The following is a 26,503-nucleotide window of genomic DNA, read 5'->3' as shown; positions in this document are numbered from 1 at the left end:
TCCAAGGGCTGGGATTGTGCACGGTGCCAGGAAAAGATATTGCAGGAACAATGCAGAGCTGCTTCAGCCCTTCCCAATAGGTATGCTCTTGCTATTTGTTTTGTTCCAAAAGGAATCTGAAACACTAGTTTGGGATCTTCTGACATTTCACTGATTTTTTTCAAGGCTGTCATTAGATACCCTCATGTTTTAATGCCTTCATGTAGATTTCATTGTGTGCACTCAAGCAGGTGGCCAACCCAGCCCCTCAATGGCTCTGTTTCACTCACAACTGTTTTCCTAGACAGATCACTTAGGAGGTTTGGAAATCCTCCTAAGAGCCTGCAATAGATAAAACTCACTGTTCCCGACAAGTCTATTATTTTCACCATTTTCCATCTGCCTATCAAGGCTGCCTCATTCTTCTGAAGTATCAAAGACCACTTAAAATGTCTCCAAAACTTGAAGCCAACTTCCTATCCCTGCTTGCCAATTCAAAAAATCTGTTGCAAAATATATGTCAATACATTTATTCCCAGCCTAAGATATCCATTTATTACTTAAATGCCAGGGTAGCCTTGAACACCATCAAGAGGCTGGTGGTAGTAAGAATCTTAGGATGCAAAATGTATCATTTCTAGGATGAGATATTTATAACCTTTTCTACTCTTATTTAATACAGCAGCATTTTGGGCATGTTTTCTGGCTTGCTGGCCAGACAACATCAGAGATTCAGCAGTGGGTTGCTCAAGTATGAAATCCATGGAAATGGAAATAGGGAGCAGGAAGGTCCAGACTGGATCAATCCAGTTCGAGTATCTATTCTTGTTCGTTGAGTTGCTCGGTTAGATTTTGCTCTTGCAAGACTAAAACTGTTTGGAAATCACTGTCTGTATTATTATTTTTTCCTCCCACTGATAAGACCTGAAGCTGTTTCAGATGTTAAACAATTTGTTGTTTAATCGCTTCACAACTGCAGCCTCTGACCTTGGTTGTGGTGTGGGCTTTGTACAGATAAATATAGCACCTGTGGCATTTTCAACAGCCATTTGGAGCAGCTCTTCAGTACAGCATTTTCATGGCAGAGATTAAATACATTATTTGGGTCTTCTGCTTCAAAAAAATTGCTTTAAAAAATTGGCAGAAGTACCATCTTCTTCAAATGAGAAAGCTCACTTTCCTCATATTGAGGCTGGCAATTGGCAGCTCTTTATAATTTTTTTTTCTTTCCTCTTTCTCTTCCCCTACTCCCTGGTTTCAAAATAACCTTCAAGGCAAAAATGCAGGGCACAGCAAAGGAAAAAAAATTGAAACTGATTGAAAATTTTAAGTCCTTGAACAGAAGGCTTTAAATTTTAACTAACTCACATCAGACAAAATGTTATTACATTCCTATGAAAGAAAGGAACACATTGCAGGAAACGGGATACATGCATTCTTCACGAACGTCCTACTGAAAAAATCAAAACACAGTACAAATAGAGACCTTTATTAAAATTGTTTGGAATATTATATGAAATTTAATATCGTATAATATAGGGCAAAACCCCGATATTAACAGGATGTGATGCATGTGAACAGAGGGCATTAACATATGTATAAATAGAAAAGCTAAAATGTGTCTGACAGTGATATATTAAGTGGCTACATAAATGTGACCGTAGTTAGGAAAGTATGTGATTTTGTATTCTTTAAGCAGTATCCTCTAAGGCAGCACACATAGTAAATTGCTTTTACCTTTACTCTTTGCTTCCTTACAATGAGTAATAGGAGATGTGTTGGAATATTACAGGCACATGCAAAAGAAATGTTAAAGATATAAAACTGGAGGCACAAGCTGAAGACTTATTTGTTCCTGGCTGCCAGAGGCTTACGACTGATCTTCTTTGACTTGTCATTGTTCTTCTTTGGAGGTTCAGGGTTCGCCTGCATGTGTCTGCCATAAAGACTGCAAGGAAATGAGACAACATTTGTTATCAAACTATTAAATATAGGCTTTTGATCTGTAGTGTGTTCAATGGGACATATGGTTACTAGAAATAAAAAAAAAAACCACGGAAGGTCATTACATTTATTTTGTCTCAATACACCGATTCTTCTGTCAGATCTCACGCTGCAGTCCATATTATCAGTTTGTTTGTGACTTACCAGAGTAACACCAGGAAGAGCAGGCCTTTGGAGCAATCAGCTCTAAATTCAGAAACTAGCAACCCTTCAGTTGCTAGTTATGGGATTGAAGCACAGAGCACTGCGACAATGCATATTCAAGTTGACAATGACAAAAATTGGGTTGAGCTGGAGAGATAGAGTGCCCTCTTAAAGCAAAGTGAGCATCATCCCTAACCAGAAAACCCAAGGGCTTGATAATGTGACAGAGAGCAATGGTGTCACAGCCTTCTTTGCTGCTCACACATGATTGATAGTACTGGGACAGCTACCAACACATCACTGCCACATTAGTAAGTACCACTGATTAAATGTTGACAAAGTATCCTACAATTAAGACGGCAAGCATTCATAGCAACACTAAATAGACTACATGGCTGAGAGGATCTTGCTAAATATCACATAGTAATTAATAGATAATTTATGAGTAAACCTGATGAAACTAAATTACAAACACACCAAAAATAACAACAGCTCAAAACTAACTCCCCTTCTTCGCACAGAGTGCTTTTTGAAGACGCACTTTGTGGAAGTGTCTGTGTATGCAGAAGGGAGCAGGAGCAGGCTTTGTTTCTGCTCATTCAGCTGTACAAACACCCGGAACGGACACAAACACCAAAATCCCTCTGGAAGGTGTCCCCCTGCTAACACCTCACCTTTGTGCTGGTGGGTGTCTGCTCTGATCCCACATTTGGTTGTTGCCAATGAGGTTGGGCACTGACTTCTACAACCTGAGAGGATCGCTGCTGAAAAAGGTAAAGGTGCTGGTCTCTCATGTCACACTGCTTTTGGCACTCAGCTTCTGGTGGAATTTCTCAAGAAACAGGACACGCTTGGGGCCTTTTCGTATGCCCAAGCGTGGATCATTCAGTCATGATGAAGCCCACCTGCAGAGCTCACACACCTGAGCACCTCTGCTGCAAACGAGGACTGGCTGCAGAGCCTTTTGCAAAGTCATGTCAGGACAGAGCTAGCTTCTCATGAATTGTTTTTGCTTCTCCAGAAAGTGTGACCTGATACGTAGTTCTGCAGTGGATAACGGCCTGAGTGCATATGTGAGAGATAAAGCAACTCTTTACCTAAGTCACCTTTTGTACTTTGCAAGCTGAAACTACTTTCAGACGCAGAGGATTTGCCCTGCTTCTTAGACAGGGCCTGGTGGACTACGTGGCCAACTTCACGCAAGAGATGTTGAACAAGGATTCAAAGAGACAGAGATACCCTTCAGTTATCATGCTGCACAGCATGGCTCTGGTGGAGCTATTTATGGAAGGCACGAGAGGTTGTAGTTAAGACTGCTGAAACTGGGAGGTTAAAACCTTGCACCTGCTCTGAGCTTTATTGTGCAGCACCTGGAGGATACTTCAGCCCTGGGGTTCCTGGATTGCAAAATGGGATTAGAGCTTGCAGAGCACTGAAGAGAGGCAGCGCTCGTTTTCACCTCCTCAGCAACTGCAGCTGTACATCATGCTGCTGAGCAGACTTCTGTCAAGGCACACCGTGCCCAAAACAGCCCTGCTCAAGGAAAATACAGCTGTAAACTAAGACACTGCTTCACCTTACTGAACTGTTATGTATGCCATCACCTGCTGTCAGTGAGAAATCAGATCCCATTTCCCGAGGAACACAAAGAGAGCCCTTAACCTCTGTGATAACCACATGCTGTCTGTTAGCTAGAATACACATATTTTCCTTTTTGTAAGATATACAGCCCCAATGGCACAAGGCTGTATTTCATCCCAGTACAGCACATGTACCAATCAAATATCCGTCCTAAATGCCCATCTCATTTTGCAAGACGTTAAGTGAACTGGGGGCGGGAAGACAGGGGAGGAGATGTTTTGGCATCAGGAAATACTATCGTAGAAGAGCACGGAAATATTTCAGCTGTCATTCAGAGAGCTTGTCTCGTCAGAAACTGATCCAGGGTAGAAAGAGTCCAGGGACAAGAAGCATCTTTTTCTCAACAATGTGCGGCACAGCATTTGAGCCGCTGTCAGCAGTAATTTCCTAACTGTGAGAAGTTAGCAACAGAGAAGTGGAAATAGACACTGCTCCAATCTGTGAACCAAAAGTTAGTTAAACACTAAATTAACATTCAAGCTGGTTTTTGGCTCCGGAGAAATAACATTACCTCAGAGTGTAATGTGAGGTTTTTCATATAATAAGAAGGTCCACATGAGAGAGTTCAATAACTGAATTAACAGAGAATCCACTCATCCACTGCATGTGAGCAGAATCTCCTGCCCCAGCAGACTGGAACAGAAGTCCACTGTTGTTGCTGTTCTGCATCTTCAGTCTGCTGCTGCCCAGAGCTCCTTCGTCCCGTTAGTGCAATACCAGAAAGGACCAGAAAGGCTTTAGTGTTTTTTTTTTGGTTTTATGCCTTTTTTTTTTGCTCAGGTTCCACTTTTTTTTTCTTTTTTTTTTCCCTTTGGAAACTTGATGTGAATTTCCCATTCAGAAACCCTCTTGGTATCCATTATGTCTCTCATTTTCTACTTTCTCAGTGCAAATTTTCAAGCTCGTGGACTGGCAGGGCTCAGATTAGCAAACCATTTCTGAAAATAAAAGGTTTGGTGGGACTTCTATTGACTTCATGAATGCTTTTGAAGTGGAAGAACTGACTATGGACAATTTTGAATCAACTATGAAGTTCCAGTAAAGTCTCCTTGGGCAATATCTTTTGACTGTGAAGTGAGGCCCAGTGGCAGCTGCACGTGTTAAGTGATAAACACCCCAACTTTCCTGTCAGTACTTCTGGTTACAGTTTTGCTTTGCCACTTGCTCCCTATGATACTTAGCACTAGGGGTGCTCCAGTGATTCTCTCTCCACCCCCATGCAAATAGTACATTTGCAATAGTAGATCTACACAAGTTGCAGCATTTTAATGTTCTTTTTGCTTATTCTCAAGGCGTGGGTGCCCAAACTTCATCCAGGAGAGTAATTATTGGGTTCAAAATAAACAAATCAAAGACATCTACTTAGGTTTCTCTGGCAAAATTTCAAGTAAGTTTCAGCTGCATGATGCCGTCTCAGCTGAAGATAAATGCTTTACAATCTATCACAGCAGTCTGCTACGCAAAGAGCAAGGATCAGACGTATTTAGATTATATAAGCCTGCACAGACAGAGACTCTCTCTCCTGTGTTTGCACACATCAAATACAAGGAGACATATGGTGTCACAACAACATTTAAATACAATAATGACTGTGATAATGCCACTGGGACAGAACTTGCCTTCTGTTACACTAGGGAAAAGAGAATTACGGATTTCCAGTGAACTTCTAGTAGAATGACAGACATCACTTTTATAGCTCCCGAGGAGGAAAAAACAGAAAAAGCCAACAACAAAAAGCCCTAATTTAACTGATCCATACAGAGAAGCAACTAACCGTACTGCATGAGAACCTAAAACCCTTTGGCTGTAAGAGGTGTGGAGTTCACACATTGCTCCTTCATGATTTTGATACCTTCTGGAAGGGAACAGACACAGAAGTCACTGCCTGTCAGCCGAACTGTAACAGTATATAATGCTGCTTTGCCATTGCGGTGGAGTCAAACATGCACTGACACACTTGCACACTGCCCTTGGCTCAGGTCAGCCCAAAACATGCCTGCTGACAGCCCCACAACCTGGCTGATGGGCAGCAAGCTGCTGAGAGTCGGCACCTTGATGCAGCTCTTTGCATGGCGAGACCCTCAGCATTGGCAGATGGGCTTAATAAACAGAGAGCAATGCTGAGGCTGACTGTACCTACTGTCTTAAGGCAGATTGGTGAGGTAAAGGCTGTCAATACCTACATGGCACCTTCATACTTGGTATTTTGGGACATCACTGGTTGCTGAGGCTGGTACAGCTCCAGGAAGTGCACTGTGCACACCTCTCTATCCAAAGCCTGGGCTGAAGAGTAAAATGTGGAGTGCAAACAAATGCTTGAGATATTTGCAGTTTGCAGCAGCAGTTGGGAGCCAGTTAGCATAACCACAGCTTGCAAACTATTGAACCATTGTACAATTAGCAGCTACAGCTGCATTGCATGTAGTCTTCTTGTTGTGTTGAAGTGAAAGGGGGGATTAAATGCAAGTCAGAAAATGATGAAAGTCCCCATATAGAGATTTCTGGTTGCTTTCTTTCCTTGTACCACATTTTTCAAAGCAAAGTTCTCTCATGAACATAAATGTTTCTTTGTATGCAAATATAAACAAAATCTCCCTGCATTCTGTCTGCCCCACTAACAAATGCAAGCACTAAGGCTGCTGCAGCAAAACTAACAATATCAAGTGGGAAAGACACTCATTAAACTTCATCATTCTGTCTACTTTAATGATGCTTTCACTTAATAAAAATTCCCTGAGCAATTGCAAGGATATTAGGCAAGGTCTTTGGTTATGTATCAGGGGTCTAAGCTGTCACTAGCAAGCATGCAGCTCAGGAGGGGCATTCCCAAGGGGAAAGAGTGAATACAGCTTTCTTGTAATAAATTTAGAGAGAATCAATAACTACAGCCTGCCACATTACTTAAGCACTTAGGAAAGTAGGTGATCCTTCTAAATTAAACTACAAATTGCTAAATGTTGCAATTTACAGTATAAACTCAGACATGGAGCCTTGCAACTCGAAAGCATGCAGCCTTGCTACCAAATTTCTGAATTTAAAACTCACAAAGTTCCAAAAGTGTCATTTTAAAAACCCCCTTCAATACAATTTTCTCTAGTATTTCTCCCTTGTACAAGACAACATACACTAGCTGAAGGCTGCATACTCCCAGAGATTAGTGAACTAGTGTGGATGAGCAAACTAGTGTAAAGTGTTGGAGGCACACATTGCTTTTCTTGAGTTTAAGCAGTTTGAAATAGGATCACAAGGCTAGCCATAAAAATACATTGCTCGTCTGTAGGAGAGCTACAGTATGAAGAATAAAAATGGCAGGTACAGGTAGATAAGATTTTGGAGGGATACTATCTTCAAATACATACTGCAAACTGAGAGACATAAATGAAAGATACCAGTGCTGCTCAATTTTTCAAAATTGGGTATTTTTTCAACCTTGGTTATTTACAGAGAGCTCAGCAGGATGGATCCCAAGCTCATCTGCTGAACAAGGAGAGAGAAAAGGCTACACAAGCCATGGCATCACAAGAGACCAAAATCTGAATGTACTGCAAGACTGATACACTTAGTTGCTTAGCCTGTATTAGTTTCAACTCTCCAGCACTTACTGCAAGAGGCCTTTGCCCAGGCAGTCTTTGCACAGCTTGCTGCTCCCATAGTGTGCTCCCCCTGTGACTGAGCCTGGCCTTCTCTCCGTCAGGAGCTGCTAACATATCACCTTTCCAAAAGTATCTTCTCCCAAGGTGGAGATAGATGCAGGAGTTTAATGTGCCACTGATGTATCCATGAGGGGAAATAGGTTTGTGTGTGTGTGTGTTTTTGTGTGTGAAAATTACTTCTAAAGTATTGTATAATTTTGGTAGCTTACCACTGACTTATTTTTTTCTGTAATGTAAGTCAAACAATTTAAATTCAGAAAAACACTTCATGGTTAAGTGAAACAAATTTCCGATTACCTTGAACACTTGGACAGCAAGCTGCTGTTTTAGGATTCTTCATAAAGAAGCACAGACAAGAGTGACTCGTTTTATTCAGCTAATTTTTTACCCCTTGTTTGCAAGTGCTTTGAGAGCAGATGGCAGCAGTGTCAGAGATGTTCATCATATGAAGCTTTCTGTGAGTTCCTTCAAAACAAAAATCAGATTTGGCCTGTCATCTGTGTGCCAGCTCACTCTTCATGCCCAGACACTCTGGTGGCACTCACTGTGAGCGAGGCAGGCACTGGTGCTTCCCCTTGCCTGCTGCTGGCTCAGAGTACCCGGGCGATTCAGCCTTGACATGCTATATGGCTGCTCCAGCACTGCCAGGTCTGTGATGCTTTGCCTTCCTCTGCTCCCTGCTCTCACTCCCTAATACTTGAAACTTGCTCAAACCTCCAGAGCCCCAAGTAATCTTTATAACCCAAAGCCTTTGAAAAGGCTACCCTGGCATCACCCTTCCCTGCACCTCCAAATCCTGCACTTTCAATGGGACTTTCTGCATCAGCAGACAGAGTTGGGGATCCAAGAGCTCTCAGATCTTCCTCAGCTGCGTTCACCACAGAAATCTCACAGGGTACCTGGCTACCTTTCCGCAGGTTGGGCAGTTCTGTTCCACCAGGCAGTCCCAGCTCTTCAGGGAAGAGCATAGTGTTGTTAATGATACTGCCAGGCTGCAGTTTGGCCTGGGCCACACAGGTGAAGAAGGGAACATGATGAGAGGAAGCAGCCTGTGCTCAGTGGGGGCATATCTCTCCCAGTATGTGAATCATGGCATTAGGACGCAGGCTAAAACACAGGCCCTGCTGAAACAGCCCACTGCAGTTCTTGTTTGTAGCGAGTTTCATTTCTAAGAGCATCATTCAGAAAGAAAAGATCAGGATGGGTGCAGAGCTAGCTGTCCAAGCTCATGGGACACTCAATGGATATCTTGCTGACAAAACTAGGGGAGCTGAGAGCCTTCCAGCTTACCAAATGTAAAGGGCTGCTGCGAGACGCTCAGTTGCTATATGCTGCTACAGATTTCCACTGACTAGGGTGGACAGTGGGCAGCTGGCTGACACACAAACATTCACATTTAGGTATTTTAAAATGTTAGATGAAGTCCGCCCAGAGAAACTATTCCTCCGCTCCCACTTTGCACACAAGCTGTTAGCTGCATTACTTTATAGACTCAGCTGAGTCATACAGCTCAACATTGACTTATTGTGAATTCCTGCCTAAAAAACACTCCAAAGCTCAATAAGCAAAGTACTCCACCAGAACTGTCCCGTGGCTTACTGTCTTAATGACCCTAGAACGTGCACCCTCGAGACAAGCCCATTCATCCCATGTCTCCCACCAGCCAGACCTGACATCTTTGCACTTCACAATTGAGTCCCACAGCACAACCTTCTGCCAGATCCCTCAGCCCCCATCTCTCCACTTTACAACTGCTGTGCCATATACTTTCAGAAAAGAATCAGTCTCTACTTGCCATGTTTCTGATGCTATTTACCTACAGGTTACTGACAGAGATAGAACCCTGACTACCTGGACCTCTGCCTTAACTCAGAAGTTCAGCTCCATGTTGCCCCTCACAACACCGCCATCAGTTCTGCCGTGACTCTGCAGCAGCCCAAACTGCAATTGTGAAGGGAACATAATCCAGAAAATACATTAGGGAGATATTTCAGAGATGTGTACGTGCAGGGAGATCTGAGCTGAAGTAACAGACATCTGCTTTCCTAAAGGGCTAGCTGTTGCAGAATGATCTTAATTCTGCCAGACACGTGAGTGACTCTTAAAATGGTGAATTTAATCCCTACTTCTTTGAACTCTTGCACATTAAGGAGAACTTTATTTTTCCCAAAAAGGAATTCCAAGTAGGTGTTAGGCATCTCTTTAATTAATATATAGTAATTAAAAAAAAAAAAGCATTTCCTTATCTACTCTGAGGCCAGCAGCCTTTTGAAACAAGTACTTTAAATGAGAGGCGCGTTACACGAGCACAGCTGGAAGTTCACAGAAACCTCACTCACAAGAAAAGTCTTTTTTAAAGGAAAATGTATAGGCCAAAATTTGCAAAATTGGATAATGACCTTGTACATATAACTTTAAAGACCTTATACAAAATCCAGCTTTTGGCAGAGTGGTTTTTGAAAGCACATGGGTCACTGGCATCTGTCTTCTGAAAATCAGACCAACCCAACGCACAACAAACTGAGCAACAAACACCTCAGCCACTGCACAAAGGCAGACTGATGTACCCAGAGGTCCTCCATGGAACTGTCACACATGCAAAGGAGACGACATGCTTATGTGTGTATCTTCAAAAAATGAGATAAAGAGAAACGCAAGGATTTCATTTAGAGACTCTACTGAGTTTATAAAATAACCCTCATCTAGCCCCAATAGAATGAAATGGCAGCTTAAGGGAACCAAGGAGAAAATGATTCATTTCTGCACCTGGACATGGTCCTATCAGACTTGTTTACACAGAATTTCTCCCCAGGGATTCATATCTTTAAACAGATCTGGGGGGGCTGATCTCCCTTCTCACAGTCCATTTCAAATGGATGATTGAGCAGCTCAGCCTGCATATACAGACCAGTCCCTGGATCCATTCCAGGCATGGAGAAACTGCACAGGTCAGAACCCCAAGTCCTATGGCTAAGAATTTCCACAGGCTTCAATGGAGAATTTTCCCCACCTACTTGTGACCAGAAAAACACAACAATTTAGTGCTAGATAAAGGTATCGACTGCAAACTCTAAGAGCTGAGGCACACACTGGAACAAACAACATCTTCCATCTAATGAATGAAAAGGAATGAAGGGCTGCAAAATCTGCGTGACCAGGATCAGCCTCTTTGGCAAAAGAATGCAACAAGAAGGAGGAAGACTATTCAAGTAAGAAAGAAGCGTGTACCACTTACCAAAGTCATCTGTAGCATCACAACCCTTGTCTTTATGTAACATCATGAGCATGTAGTAGATAAATCAACAGTTTTCTCCATTTCACCAAACTATGTCATTGGGTCTATATTCAGGGTCACCTGCCCGTTTGCTAATCAACCCCAGTGAGGCAGTGAACACGGTGCAGGAAACATACTGGCTTGCAGCAGTCACCTTTCTTGAGCCAATTGAACATAGTCTCCCTCACTCTGTTACTTTAACGTTGCTGTTCATGTGGCATTCTTTGGGCTTAAACAAACCAGTGCTCATTTTCCTTTTTGAATGCTACGCTAAGGGGATTGCTGCTCAGTTAAATCTCCTTATATAATCTTTATTATTGATTTACTACATATATTTTTCTGTGCATCTAATTAACATTAAAGAAAAGGAAAACAGAGGGTAAAAATAGTTAAGCGCAAACCAAGGAACTTTCCTTAAGTTACTCTGTGTCTGGCAGGTATGTATTTTTTTTTCTTAGTAACTAGATGTAGAGAACAGGCACTCTGGGGAAATACTATACATGGTCTTTTTCTTTCTTTTTTAAGCTATATTGAAGTTATTCCTGAAGTATTCCTGAGTTAATCTGAGCCTGCTCAGCAGCACACCAAAGATGGTTGAGAAGATTAAGGAGACCACAACTCTCCATACATAGGGTTTATACTGCTGCCCTGCTCTGCTGGATTGGCTCATGCATCTACTTTCATTTCCCTTCTAGCTGCAGGGCCAGCTGCCTCATTACTACTCAAAACAGACAAAAAGTCTGAACAGTGATGAACTCCACCAATCTAATGCACATGAACCACCACTCCTGAGGGCCTCAAAGGCAAAGGATTAGGCCCTGGTCCTATTTCACAACTTACTCGGGTGATTCAATACAAGAAACTCAAGCTCCAGGGAACCACGGATTATGGGATGCTTAGGGGGAGTCTGGGAGATTGAGCAAAAGTATTTAAGGATAATATGGGACTCATGAGATGTTTAAGAGAAGGGCCAAGAGGGTGGAAAGTAGGAATCAAGGTAGATGGTAGAGAGCAAGTGCAGGGAAATGAAGAGGGTTCCAGGTGGGGAATAAATGAGGCCAGTCATGCATGAGCAGGATGCTGGTCAGCACACTTACTCAGCCAAACTCTGTGCCAAACCACCTCCATTTTGCCCCATCTAAACTCTTAAGTATTTTCTGCTCTCGAGAGTGTGCATGCATGATCCATCAGCAAACCCCAGGCTTGACTAGCCTGTCTCTAAGGTCAGCCCCAATGCTAAATACTGGAGAGACAAAGGGTCTGGGATGTGCTTCCAGAGAGACTAAGGGGCTGGACGTTGGAGGCAGTGGGTCTGGAAACTTGATAATCTCAAAGACCAAGATTTACGGAGGCAGATACTAAAGAGATCTGGAAATAGGGTGTTCCTTGAGTATTATTCCTGTGTCGGGCTATTGCTTGCCATTTCTGAGTTTGTGTGGGTGTCTGTTTGTGGTTGGCCATGTCTATACATTATCTGTGTATGTAAATACTCCAAATTTGAGGTTAGTCTTGTTACTGGCAGGACAAGAGAAGATGGAAGAGAAGCAGCTTCTCATTGCTACTGATACAGGAAGCCCCTGGCCCTTCCAGTCCACTGGGTTGAGCTGTTCAAAAGCACTACTAGAAAAAAGGTGAAGAAATGAGAAAGCTCACTTTTTTTTAAGACCATTATAAAGGGAAAAGAGTAAAGTGTGGAACTACAAAAGACCATTTTATTCCCACATCTGTAGTGCTGCACATCACAGCAATTCAATTGCACTCAGTCACTTCAGCTGGCTTTATTCAACTCATGTTGAATATACCTTCCAGAAAGGCTGTTCCAGGGGAAACCTCTTAGATTCAGTTTTTGAACACATGAAACAGGCCATCATGGATTGAATTTTACCACCTTCCTTGTGAAATCTTTCTATTTCCAAAATACAGACCTTTACAAGCCCCTAGCCCACATTGGCACAAACACACAAATGACAGTGACCTTCCAGATGCTCTGACAAGTGTTCAGACAGGTCCGCAAACATACGAAGGAGCAACAGGATTCAAAGCCAATTTAAACATAGTTTTTGCTACTCATGCTAAAATGCTGGAAAGCCAGAGATCATATGCTCCCATTATGGAAGCAAAAATTACAAATATGTTGGCTTCCCAGTTAAATACTTCTACTGCAGAAGACCAAAGATGGTCATACAATACCCCAGAATAAAATGATAGAGAACATTCAATTAATTTTCCAGCCAATTTTGAACAAAGTGCCACACTGGCAATCTGGCAATCAATGACTAGGTCTTATGCAACTCTATGGTGTTTTTCCATGGATATAATTGTGCAGACAAAGCTATTCCAGAATCTTTTCAGGTGGGACCTATGTTATGTGGCAGCCAATAATCTTGATGGTAACACTGCAATGAAAATGTCGCTTAGTGTAATGAGCAGAGATCATAAGTTAAGCCCCCAGTTGCCTTTCTATTATTTTTCATTACAGTCTTTCTGGGTATGTTATGTTTCAAAAGTACTCAGGGAATTACACCTAACTAGGTGCACTAGTCAGCTCTTCATTACTCAGGCCACATGGAAACTGAGCCATCAGCAAACAGAACCACAAGAGGTACCACAAGACTCTAACATTTGTTTTGAATATTTACCTTTTTTTAATTTTTTTAATCTTGTCCTCTTTCTTAAAGATCTCTTCCGTGAAACAAACTTATCTGCAGTTGGAGGGAGCTCTGAAACAATAGGGAAATAGAGTAATATGTTTTCATGCCACCAACACCTTGAGAGAAGGACTGGGCTTCCAAGAAACCAACTGAAACCAACTTGGCTACCAGAAACTGATTGTTATATACTCCTTCTTTCCTGATGGCAATATGTTTCATTTATTTGTTCTCCATGATGCTGGATGAGCTGGGTGAGACAAGAAGCGAATTCTTATCTCTGCTCCACTTCAGGCTTTTCCAGTGGCTTCCTTCCCTCTTGCAAAGTAAGAAGTTGGCCATGCCTTTAGAAAGAAACAGTTACATCTTTTTGGAAATAAAAGCAATGGACATAAAAGAGTAAGTTCTTATGCCATTAAGTCTATCTGGTTTCAAGAGCTCCCTTCAGGCTGTTTCAAGACCCACAAAGGGAAGCCTTCTGAAAGGAGTCCTTCCTTGATGCCCACTTAAATGAAATGGCAACACTCTGTCAACCTGATTTTTGTCACAAGAAAAACAGTATAAATTTTGCTTCTGATGTCAGTGGGTACAAGGTCTGGCCCTTAGTGCCATGTTAATATGTGCATGACAACTGAAAATCCACTAGTGCACACTGCACAGGACAGGATTTCTGTGAGACAGCCTCATCACAGTCTTCTTGAAAATCACCTACATTTCCTATTTCAGCATTCTGCTGAGCTTAGAAAATGTAAAGATCTTCTGGCTAAGAATTATGATAGAGATTTCATAATAATCTGTATTGTAATTACTGATAGCAACTTGGAAAATCTTGGAAACTGTGCCAAACTCTTATTTGTGATGCTAGTCAAACAGCCCGTTCTTGATCATTTAAATAATCTGCAATTATTGTGAAGCTTTTCAGTGCAAGCAGATAGGCACAGAGAAGCTGCAGTACTGCTCACAAACCCCAGACTTCACAGCAATACATGAAGAACATCTACGATGGCTATGAGCACTGGAATGAAAACGATGTCTTCTCATCAAGTGTTTGTAATAGCTAAGGGCAATGAGTCACTTTGTAAATTCCTTAATGCATGCAATAACCAAAATAGTTTCTCTTACAAGGAAGGTAGGCTTATGCATACCAGTATGATGTAGTTTTGCTGAACATCTTTTTGCTGTAGGTAGGCAGAACACATACTAAATTGTTGGTGCTTACACATGGTCATGAGTTAAAGAAACAAATATGGAACTTAAAAAAGGTCAGGAGCTACTTTGCTTGGTCATCAGACATTTGCAAAAGGCACCCACAGGAGACTGAAGAGCAATGCAAAATAAAGCAAGGGTTCCATCTGCTTCTGGGTAAGAGAAAAAGGAAAATGGTGCTGAAACTTTGTACTATTACTCAGAGGGTGGTGAGGCACTGGCACAGCTGCCCAGATTGCCATGGATGCCCCATCCCTGGAGATGCACAAGGTAGAGATGGAGGGGCCCTGGGTAGCCTAATCTGGTGGGTGGCAGGCTGGCCCACAACAGGGGCTTGGAACTAGATGATCTCTAAGGTCCCTTCCAACTCAAGCCATTCTATGACTCTATGAATGTATGAGCTGCAGCAACAACGAAGGCAGAAAAAGTGCAACAACAGGAAGCAGTCACTAAGCTGCTGTCTTGAGTGACGGACTTCAGGACACCTGCTTTGCATCTTCTTTGAACCGTATCGGAAAGTGCACTGCAGAGAGATCAGATGTGATCCTTCAACTGACTACGGTCCTTACCTCTTAGTTTCTCAACATTCAGGCTACTAACATGCTTGCAAAATCCCATCCCAAGCATGTAAGGTAGCAAAAAGGTGCTCCCTTACTTGGGGAAACATCCTGGCATGTGGTACGGAGCAGATTTATGAGAAATGCCAATGCAGAAATTGGATAAGCAAAACAGAAAGAAGATTTGTCAACATCTCTCTGTCACTGAGAAAGTACTTCATTAGTTTGTCAATTGCACAGTTCTAGAAGATATATTTATTGACAACTCACTGCCAATCGATTCAACATCTATATAAAGCTCATCTTTTGCAATGAGCATGCTGACTGACATGGTTGTGAGATCTACAGAGAATGAACAGCTTTAGTAAGCCTCAAATTGCTCTAATTCCTAAACAAAATGAAATCAGAAGTGGTAAAACCCCACCAACATCTCAGCAGCTATACCATATTCACTGCTTACAGCACAACATTTTAAAGTAAGGTCCTTTTTTGATACAATTCATAGGTGGAGTATGAATCTATGGTGGATAAATGTCCTTATATAAAACACTGTTTTCCACTTCTGTAACTGTTCATGCTTACTGGATTACTTATAAAATAGAGCTGGCATTTTCTGCTCCCTCCATGCAGTAAGAAAGTGCTCAAGATAATAAACACTGTGCACCAACCAGTAGCTTGGCATGGCCAGTCCTCCAGTCCTTGATCAGGTTATGGTAACACTGCTAATGGCTAATTGATCGTGCAGTGGCTGTGATGACTGACAGTCACTTCACACAGCCAGCAGCCTTCCATCAGCACACACTCTCCTAACCTTTACTTGCTCTGTTTTGTCTACCTGTTTTATCACTTCATGATAAGGCAGCATCAAAGGCAGCAGGAATAACCTATTCTGGCATCTCCATCTGGCACTATATATCAGAACTGTGCTGCTCTGGTGGATTAGTTTCAGATCCCTGTTGGCAGATCAAAGGCAGCAATAATAACCACAAATCAATTCCTCTTTATGGCCTAAAATATCTTCTCTCTTACTTGGGATGCCTAATTTCTTCACTACTCTCGAGCCCTTATAAATACTGACTTTGCCTAGGCACAACAGTTCTGTGCAGTTCTTCAGGCACTAGAGAATTTGGCATCGGTGCTTTTGGAAGCTTTCACCTGTTCACTGACAAGCAAAATGAGTATCATCAGTATCGAGAGGCTCATCGAGATTGAACACTTGAGTGTCTGAGAGTCACAGAGCTGTTTGGTGCCAAAGAGAGGGCATATAAAAAGATGGCTTGCTTCCTTCAGTCTCATCTTCTGTAATTTATTGCCCAGTTACCACTTCTGAGATACTGCTGTACTCTCACCGAAGCACCCTGGCTGTTGTCAGCTTGTTGCTCAGCACTCTGAGCTGAACACAGGATGCTTCCAGAGCACACTCCTCTGCTGAGCCACCAAACTGTGGTTTCTAATAGTGTTGTCAGACAATCTACCCACTTGATCCGCCCCTGCACTAGGAAATAGGTTCCTCAAGAAAGGGGATTCATGAGGTTCATGATCTACATAGCTGCTGCAATATATGGTGGACACATCTGATTTCTTTTCAATTTCTGTGCTTGAATTCTGGGTGTTCATGTGTTGGGTCTCAGTTAAGGGTGCTGACGGTTAAAATATAACACAGTGGATATGATTTAGCTCTCTGCCTGGCTATGCTTTACTGTCAAAATGAGATTTTTGTTGCAAGAAAAGCAGCTTTCAGTTGCTCCCTCTCTGTAACATCTTCACAGTGACAGACAAAGTTGTATTTACCATGATGTGGTCAGGCAGTTCCCTCAGACTGAACTCACACAAAGATATCGTAGCAAAAAATACCTGTAGCTTGGATTTGAGAGCAGAACAGCTATTATGCTGTGAGAGATATGCCTGCATGGGTAGTGAAGATAAACTCTTGACTTTATCTTTCTTTACGTCTTCCAGGCTGGTACCTTTGCAGTTTGAACTATGTCTCGAAAGCGACTGCAATATCACCTAAGGATATCAACAGTTCAACACACCTACATTTTTCCTAAAATGAAACCTGGAGATAGACAGTGAAATTCATAGCTGCTTAAAGATCACTGGAAATTGTTGAGAAAAATAAATCAATTAAAGCAAACAGTCAGAAATCCTTTGGTGCTAATGCAGTCTGCAAAGTCCAGAAAGACCTACTATCTCAGGGCTCGTACACAAGGCCTCAAAGAACATTTCATCCTAGAATTCTATGGAATACAACTGTAAAGGAACTTGATATTAACTTTTTAAATTACTCAGTTATTAAGATACAGTTCCACTTGATTGACTGTTTACTGCTGACTTTTTTTTTTTTACTATACACAAAAAACTAGAACATTGTCTCAACATATGGAAAATGTGGATAGTACATATTGCTCATAGCTGCACATAATTTTAAGAACTGTAACTGTACTATTTCTAGATAATTTTAAAACTATGACAAAGATGCACGCTATTGAAGAAAAATGGCAAGACTATAAAAAGTAACATGGGTTTGAGTCAATAACGTACAGAGTATCATTTTTTCCTTAGAGTATGATTCTTTTTTACATGCTAGGATAACTAGGAAGTCAGAAAGATTAAGCAAAGATCGAGAAAAAAAGACTATCCTCTTTCTCCCCCTCCTATACTGAGTTTAGGAAAGATCCTGAAAGGAAAAAAATTAACAGAGGCAGTTTCTAAGACAGTTCAATAAACCCTGGGGAAGGCCTAAGTGTCAAATTTGCCTTCCTGGTAGCACCTAAAGCACCGCTACTAAAGCAATACAATAAAGTTTATGAACTTGTCTTTACTGCTACGTAATTTATCTTTGAGAAATGGTTCTGTGGCAAACAACAGCTCTCTATGAATCTCTCTGGGGTTTCAGTGGGCTGCAGTTTTTATCACAGCAAGTAAACTGGATCAAGATTGAACACCAAGCTGAAATATATATCACATCTTTTTTTTAATTTAATGTAAGATACTTAATTCAGAAGTTAAACACTACTATACTCAAGTAAGTCTTTTCTTATGACCTATGCCAACTTTCCAGCTAAAGCCTTTTTGAAACACTTCACTGAAAATCAGAAGAAATGATCCAGAATCATTCATATTTTCCTATTTAAGAAAGTTCCCATTTTCTTATTATTAGCTCTCCATATTAAATCAAAACAAAAGAAGCCACTGCAATTTCAAAATAAACTTACCCAAAACCTAACCACCACAAGCAAAGGTATGCTGACTTCACTTCTTTACTTGGTCTAATGATTGTAGTATAGATTGCTCAGATCTCTTTCCAGCACAGTACATACAGTCCTGTGGAAAACCTGTCTTTCTGGAGTGTGTACTTTCCTTCAGATCAACAAATTGACATGGTATGAATCAAAAGGAGTAGTTACACAGAGGAACATGCATGCATGTTGTATAGTAAACTCTCCGTTACGACTCAAAGCCCAGGAATACATGCTAAGCTGACAAAAAGAATGGTGAGGAATCAGCGTGATGGAAGAGAGCCACATTACAGAAAAATGGTCAGCATGGGTTTCTTGCCAAAGAGGTGTTAGAGCAGTGTGTGTAAGAGCTGTGAAAGAAAACCCCAGTGAATCCTGAAAAAAAAAAAAACCATTGTGCAGGGGAACTGGCAGCCTAAGAGCACAGGAAGGTTAGTTTTCATCCCTGGATGTTGTGATTCTTGGCCAAGTGGCATTTCTCAGTGTTTGTCTATAACAAGATAATTTCAGAATGCTGGATTATGTGATGAATTCCCACATTTCAGAGAATGTTCTAGGCAATTGGCAATGTCATATTGATTTTGGTGAAAGCAAGAAAATGAAAGGAGAAAGGTATATATACGCAGAGCCCGTGAGTTTGTGACCTCTTGCATTTAGTTATGCAGCTGCCTCAGACATCCAAGTCTGTCGGTAATGGTTTATAGATCAAATAGCCAGGGGATGGCTGCCATCCTTCTTACCGCATTAACGATCCCCTTCTTTCCTCCCGTATCCTTGCAGCTCTTGCTCCCAGTACACTTTAGAAATGCTCATACTTGGAACAAATTGCCTCAGGGAGAGGCAGAAAGTAAGAGCTAGGCAGAGGATGGAAGAGAGGAAGGAAGAGTAACGAGGACAAAAGAAGAGTGAAGGGACACACAGAGCTTCATGCACTGTGTGAAAAGCAGTTGACCTTGGCATAGGAAAAAGAAGACGGTGGCATACCATAAGAAACATACAGGCAACTCTTACCTTGGTGAAGAAAAGAAGCACAGAGTGAGTGAAAGAACAGATGAGAGTTCAGATCGTATTAATTCAGGGAGCCCCTATAGTGCAGGACAGAATAACACGGGGGCCCTTGAATGGCAAGAGGAACAAATCCCCCAGACACTGTGGAAGTTCTCCTTACTCTGTGGTTTTCAGTACTGTTACTTCTAGACCAAGAACATCCAGTATGAGCACAGGCTTCAGGTGATCCTTTCCTGTTTAAACATACATGGTGCTTGTCACTTTTACACATTCATCTTTAGGTCACATTAGCACCATTAATGAAAAAATAAATGTTGCAAAAGGAAAGTATTAGCATAGTCCATGCCAAGGACATTAATTTAAAAAATGCTTTTTACTTTGTATCAGAACAGCCATATATCTTGGCCTTGAGCAGTTCTTAGCCCTGTCCTGATTGCAATTCCACATTATAGAGACAAACTCCGTCCTGACTCTCCTTCCATGATTAATTGACTTGACATCTTTAGTGCTGGACTGGACCCACTTGATGGGCTTCACGCATTAAGTAAAAGACAATAATTCTTATTAAAGCAAAATGAGCTTCTTGGTGCAAATCATGGATAGTAGCTTCAATCTGAACTATAGACACAAGACAGAAAGAAGTCAGACCACACTTCCTCCTCACAGTTTCCCTGGCATTTTCAGAACAGGAGAGGAAACAAGCAAATGCCCTGCCAGGAGAGGTACCAAGGGACACCTTGGGGATGACCTGCACAGGCAAACACACTGTGGGTCATTTCCAGGCAAGGGCACTTCTCCATCCACCTGATCGACGATGCCTATCCCTCATGACATGCACTGTACTACACAAGCCCCGCCTGCCTGGAGAGACTCTTGCTCAGACATCAGATGCTAACAGAGCATTACTAAAGCCTGAGCTGATATTCTCTTCAAAATTCCTCCGTTCTCCACTTTCTTGGTCACTATGGCAACAACCACCATCCTGCGAACAGCACCTTCCAACTTCTCATGCACTTATTAATCTCAGCCATTTTCAGAATTGCCTCTTTTTCCTGTACAACGTTTCTAAAAATGGAGTTTTACTCCATGCTGATGTCACCAAAGCTGTGGCACGGTTCCTCCACCTCGTGTTGCAAACCCACGGCTGCCCCCAGTGCAGTTCCATGCATGGCTATGGAAAAGAGACAAAATCACAAACAAACATGGAGCACATTTTGTAGGTATTTCCAAGTAGACCAGACACAGACAATGCCCTTTGCTGGAAAATGTTGGTTCCTATGACCAGCTTTCCCTTTTAAAAGCTGTGTCCCTGCCAAATAAAGATGCTGAAGATCAGCTGCAGACAGTCAAAATAAAGGCAGCAAGGCAAGGACAAAATAGCAAGGCTTTACTCCGAGTAGATCTTTTCCAAAAAACATCTCCCTTACTTTCTGTTTTGTTTAACTGGGCCACAACTATAGCTTATTATTTCTTCCATTATATCCATTCTGCATTTACATTAACCTTGACCTTGGAGAGACACAAGATTTCATTTAACTTGACTCTCTTCTTTACTATATTCTTCAGATATTATTTCAGTGAAGGAACTGGTAATTTTAGATCAGATATTCTCACACCCTTTCTCAATGATTTCTTTGGAAATTATTTTTAGTAAGGAGGAGAATATGGCTGTGAGTGCACTGTTTAATTTGGGCAGAACAAAGAAGCAGAGGCCATGGGCTCACAGCTCCACGATAAAGTAATTGGCACATGAAATAAAACCATCGATTTGAAGGAAAAAATATACTTTTTTAAAGAAGTTCATTAATTTGTGCAAACATTAGTTTAATAGCACTTACGCATATATGTATGAAAACTCCACATGCTACAGTGGGAGATCTGTAACATCTCTCAAAACATGGGAGAAAACATTTATTTTCAGAAGGAAAAAAAGTCCTTTTGGTTGAGGCAGTATATAATTTTCCACAGACAAATGTGTTCATCTAAGCTCAACCTACATGTCTCTGTGCCTTATGCTCAAATTTTCTCTCACTTCAGTCAATACATTAAGTGCTGCCTAACTCCCACCTCCTAAATTCAGAAAAAAAATAAATCATTTTTTCTTAAAAGAAAACATCCTTTGAAATAGAATGTACTCTTATTGCTATAACCTATGAATTAGAGGCTGAAACTGGCTATTCGTTAACACTACCTATTAACCTGTGAAGCGTTAACAATGTGTGGAATGCTGCCGTAAGGAAACTTTCCCAAATAGAGAGTAGGGCATGCACAGTGATCCTCTAGAGAAGGCTCCAGAGAGCACAGCTGTGCGAGTGCCTCCTGCAACACTCAGAACGGGTTGGGCTTTTATCCTGTTCTGGCTCACCTTTGCTAAGTGGCAAATAGAAGGCCAGTCCACAATGCTGCCAAGGGTTTGCACACTCTCATGCATCTACATAAATGAGAGATCCTGCAAATGCTACATTCTGGAAAAAATATTATTCAAATGTTTTGAAGGAGTCACACATCTTAGCAACACAGCAGTATTACAAGAAGAGCAGTTTACCCAAAACAGATTTGGTGTATGCAAAATCAAATAAAGGAAATGCAGAATCCTAAGAAAAGAACAAATAAGAAAATATAATTTCGGTTGTGAATTTGACTTTTGCCCATCATCCCTCTCTTCCAAAAACTAACTGGTTATGGAAGGAACAGGCAGCTAATAGCTTTTTATATCCCATTTTTTTCATTATTTAGTGCTTTTACTAAATTCTTTGCTTTTCTGCTTTTGCTGCACTTCCTCCCTACCTCTCCTCTTTGCCTAATCAGCTGATTCTCCTCATTTATCTTCCCTGTCGAGAAGAGGAGCTGTTCCTATTTCTCTTGCCTTTCTAGTTTGTAAGCCTTTGCTTTCTTACTGGTCTTTCTTCTTCACTACTTTTCTGCTTGCTTTCTTCCTTTCCACATTTTTCATCACTTCATTTTTATTTTTATTTTTTAAATATAGGATACTCATCTTTTCACCTGTGCTTTCTTTTTGCCTCACAGGTGGTTGGATCTGAATAGGAGGGACTCAGTTTTGAGACATTTAATAGAAAACTGACTGACTCTTCCCTTAATATTTTCCTCAGCAGATGGACAAACTTTACACAGAGGGGATCTGCTACCGTGTATCTTAAGATATTTCCTGGGATCTCATAAAATTGTTCCAAAAAATCAAATTTAAGAATTTAAAAAGATTTCAAGTTAAACATTTCATATACATCTTTATGAGAATTGCAGTAAGCTCTCATTTTTTCCTTAAAAAGTAAATATGGAGTAACAGTTATTACTGACATCTGTCATATTTTTATAGGCATTGAATACCTTTATAAAATTCAGTAGCGGCAGCAACAGATGTAGCATAAAACACTGTGAAACAATCTCCTTAATCGAGCATCCGCTAAGCAACACAGCTTCATCACTGACAGTCATTGAGTAACACAGGAGGCAGCTTCCCAGAAGGTACTTGCTGCTGTTATATCAGAGGTAATTAAACTGTAAGGTGATTTATTCCTTTTCAGCTGCGTACCTGAACTTCCTAAAGTCATTAATGATACTTCATGAAAGGATAGCAGATAAAGGACATAATTATCCCCAACTAAATTATGTTTACAATACTGACACGGTCACAAAAATTCCAGGAAATGCCATTTGTTGGCAAAACATTCATAAATTAAGCACAAAGGATGTGCATCTCCAGTGCACTAATGGTAGAAGCACTGCCATCACATGCATTGGCTCTTCCTTCCCTGAGACCGACAGCGGCTTTCTGACACCAGGCAATATCTCTAGGCAAGAAAATCTGCTTACATAAAAAACAGTTTTGCATTAATCCTATTGCAGCATTATTGATTACTAAAGGAAGCTGCAGACAACAAAATAGGTATTTTTAAATAAATAAGGTGCCCGAAAGAGTGGAAAAATCCCTATGTATAGAAATGCAAAGGAATATCAATGTCTGACAAGTTTTCCCCACCATATTAGCTAATCCAGCAAAAAAACATCCTTGGTATGTCATTTGCTGATTGATGAGCACAGAGAGCTGAGACCCGAGCACGGAATTTTATTGCTGAAGACATTTTCATCTGCAGCCAAATCACCAGGGAAACACTTTGTCAAACAACTTCATTCTGCCGGGAGATTTTGTGACAATATTGGCAACTTAAGAATTTGTTCTGGTTTTTCCAATAGCATCTACCTGCCCTTGCTGAGAAATATTTACAGTAGCCCCGCAATTCATGCAGATGTCCAGCTTGAGACCTGGGAACAAGTGCTTCACATTTCTTTGTGATATCTGAAAATTAAATAACTTGAAAGCTCTATTTTATATATATATATATATATATGATCCAATATATTTTTGGCAATGTTTAATACCAATCCCTGTACTGTCATAATAACAACTGATCTTACATTGAGCATCTGCAGAGCTACAAACTGTTGTTTTCAAGAGCTCAATCATGGTTTAGTACTCCCCCCCCACACACACGTTTCTGCACCTGGGGGACTGAATCAGACAAAATGATGCTAACTTTCATACCATCAGGTTAGGCAAAATGATAAGCTGCCGCTGAGATACAGTGGGTTAATATATCCAAACTCATATCCTCTGTCTGCTCCTGAAATTGCTAAGGAATTTGACTCCTGCTGATTGTCTTGAAGCTTCTAATTATTTTCTGTGTTGAATGAAATTCCCAGGTTTCACAATTTTCTACTGCGATGGCAGCAAAAGTGACCTCTATGAAGTTTTCCTGGCCAAGTAGCAGGCACTCAGTGTTCTCAGTGCCTCAGTTATGCAGCCCACAATGGGCTGAATGTGAACATCTAGAAATACGGTGCCTAAATAAGGGTGTATGCATAAATCATGCATGTTTCCTTTGTTCACAGGAAAACATCAGAAAACAAAGAAATAGCCAAACAAGACAGTTTAAGAATACCTGGCATGTGACAGAGCAGGGGAAGGAAGAAGTGTTGCTATTTTTTTTTACAGGTACATGTGGAAGCATACACGTGAACTTCCAGCTTCAATTCAAGCTACAGATAAATCTCCATCCCTTGCATTCAATGGGGTGAGAATTTTTTCTTGGGATTCTTGGGTTAAGCCTTACTTATAACTGTGAATCTGAAAAATAGAGGTTAACCTGAATAACAATAATTTTTCCTAGAGAAATTTCCTTAGGTACTGTGATGCCATTTTTGTATGGGCAATCTGCCATTGGCATCCTTGCACTGGCTAATATAAGGGACAGGAGAACAACTATTTAATACTAACTGTCGGTCAATTTGCAAATAAAAAGGCTTTCATCTAGCACCCAAGCCTCCACTGCCACCACTCCTATCACTGCGGGATCCACTCAAACCCCTGCTGCTGCCCATCTTCTGATGCTGTCCTTGTGACATGCACAGAGATGCGTGCTTTAAAAAATAAAAAGCAGTGCATGCCACATGTACACTGAGCAAAGATAACAAGCTGAAATATCCTCTGAAGAGTTTACTGCTAGCTCTGTAACCTTTCTTGTTTTCCTCTAAAGAGCTAATAGTTAGCTCTTCTGAGACATTTCCTTGTGACTTATTTCCCTGCATCACCTACCAGTGTACAGGAAATCCTCAGGTCAAGTTCAACATCAGACAAATCATTCCATTTTTTTCTAGATACGTTTTGGCAGGGACGAAGGCTGAAAGATTTGAGGTAAGATTTTAAAATTGCTACTTGTCATACCTGCTGTTTCATTTGCTCTTTTTTTTTTCATAAAAGCTGTATAAAGAAAAGACACACACACGAAAAAAACCCCAACACAAATACATTCGCATTATATCCCTTGAAGAGTTTAATATAAACAAGTGTCTGGGTCTTCTCTTGGCTAAATGACAACGTGAGCAGAGTCAAGTGCCTACTGCTGCCACCTGTGACCACCATGCCTTCCTGCAGGACAGCTGGGCTCCTTCTGGCAGGGGACAAGTCCCCGGCCCTCCACTCCTGCCATGGCCATGAAGCAATTTTGCCTCCTCTTTGGCTGCACAGAGCTTGCCGCAGGGAATTTGACTGATTATCCATAAGCGTGAAAATGCAGTTATTTTCACACATGCAACTAAAACCATCTGTTAAAGAAACGTGCTCAAAACTTCATTCCAACAAATGATGTGCAAGTCCTCTTGAATGTGCATGAGTTCTGCAAGGATGGAAGGGCTCCAGGCTGACCACCAGCAGAGGTTCCTGGCAGTCTGGAGACCAAGAAGCTTCAAGGACTGCACAACAGACTTCTCAAGGAGCAAGGATTATGTGGAGCATCTCCCAGATACAATAGCTACAGCACAGGTGTGAAATACCTTTCTGCATCTGAGGTGAAGACACACCTGTAAGTACCTGACATGAAAAAAGATGCTGCTGGGCCATACTTTGGGCTGATAGTTGGCAAAGAACTGAGGAATAGACTGTATCCGTCACTGGTAGAAATAATTCCCTCCATCAGGGATTGCCAGTCTTCTCCCAGAAGACCAATCTTAAACATTATTTTCTTGCATCTTTGCTGTGTGCTCTGTGTCGTTGTTGACACCTGGCTGGTTACCACAGCTTGAAAGTTCAGATGTCACACAAAGAAATATTACTCAGACAGCCGTGCGGTAATTCCAACACTCCAGAATTCAAGAGAACACAAGGACAGGCTCACTGGATGCTGTGTCCCACAGCTAGAAGTGGAAAGATTTTCCTCTCTCTACCAGGATGCGTAAATCCAGCTTGCTACACACACTGTTGTGCTCGAGTGACACGTTACAATTTCTTGCCTTGCTCAGCAGTAATGATCCTTCAACTCTGCTGTCAGATCAATGCACGACTTTCCTCAGGACTCACTGGAATGCTGGTCAGGAGGGGGCGCAGCTTTGCACTGCAGCATCCAAACCAGACGGTTCCACTAGGAACTGCCGCAGAGAGAGGCAGGAACTTGTTTGCAAAACCCTTAGATTCAGCGCACTGAAAGGAGGCATCCCTGGCTCCTCACACATCACACAGCTTTCCTTTGTATCATCATGGAGAGTTTTCTGAATGATCCAGATCCTTTCCCATCACCAGGCTTCACTTTTGGCAAAGCTCTCACCTCACCTGGGTTTTTGCTACTGGCAATCAGGA

General features: G+C 41.5%; 1 protein-coding gene across 3 annotated transcripts in view; it reads right to left on the bottom strand.

Moving 5' to 3' along the window:
• Window positions 1-1,452: 1,452 nt before the first annotated feature.
• RSU1 (Ras suppressor protein 1) overlaps window positions 1,453-26,503 on the bottom strand; it is a 97,581-nt gene continuing 72,530 nt past the window's right edge. For 2 of the 3 annotated variants that reach the window (XM_085227338.1, XM_085227337.1), the window contains exon 9: window positions 1,453-1,927. In XM_085227338.1, the coding sequence (XP_085083464.1) occupies window positions 1,825-1,927 (103 nt within the window). In that variant the 3' untranslated portion in view covers window positions 1,453-1,824. Of the gene's footprint in view, window positions 1,928-13,334; window positions 13,416-26,503 lie in introns of all 3 variants that reach the window. The other variant, XR_014884224.1, reaches the window with a different exon arrangement.

The sequence above is a fragment of the Meleagris gallopavo genome, chromosome 6 (assembly GCF_905368555.1).
Source record: "Meleagris gallopavo chromosome 6, MGAL_WU_HG_1.1, whole genome shotgun sequence".
Classification (NCBI taxonomy): Eukaryota; Metazoa; Chordata; class Aves; order Galliformes; family Phasianidae; genus Meleagris; species Meleagris gallopavo.
Note: the sequence above shows the minus strand (reverse complement) of the source record. Positions and strands in the feature narration are given on the sequence as shown.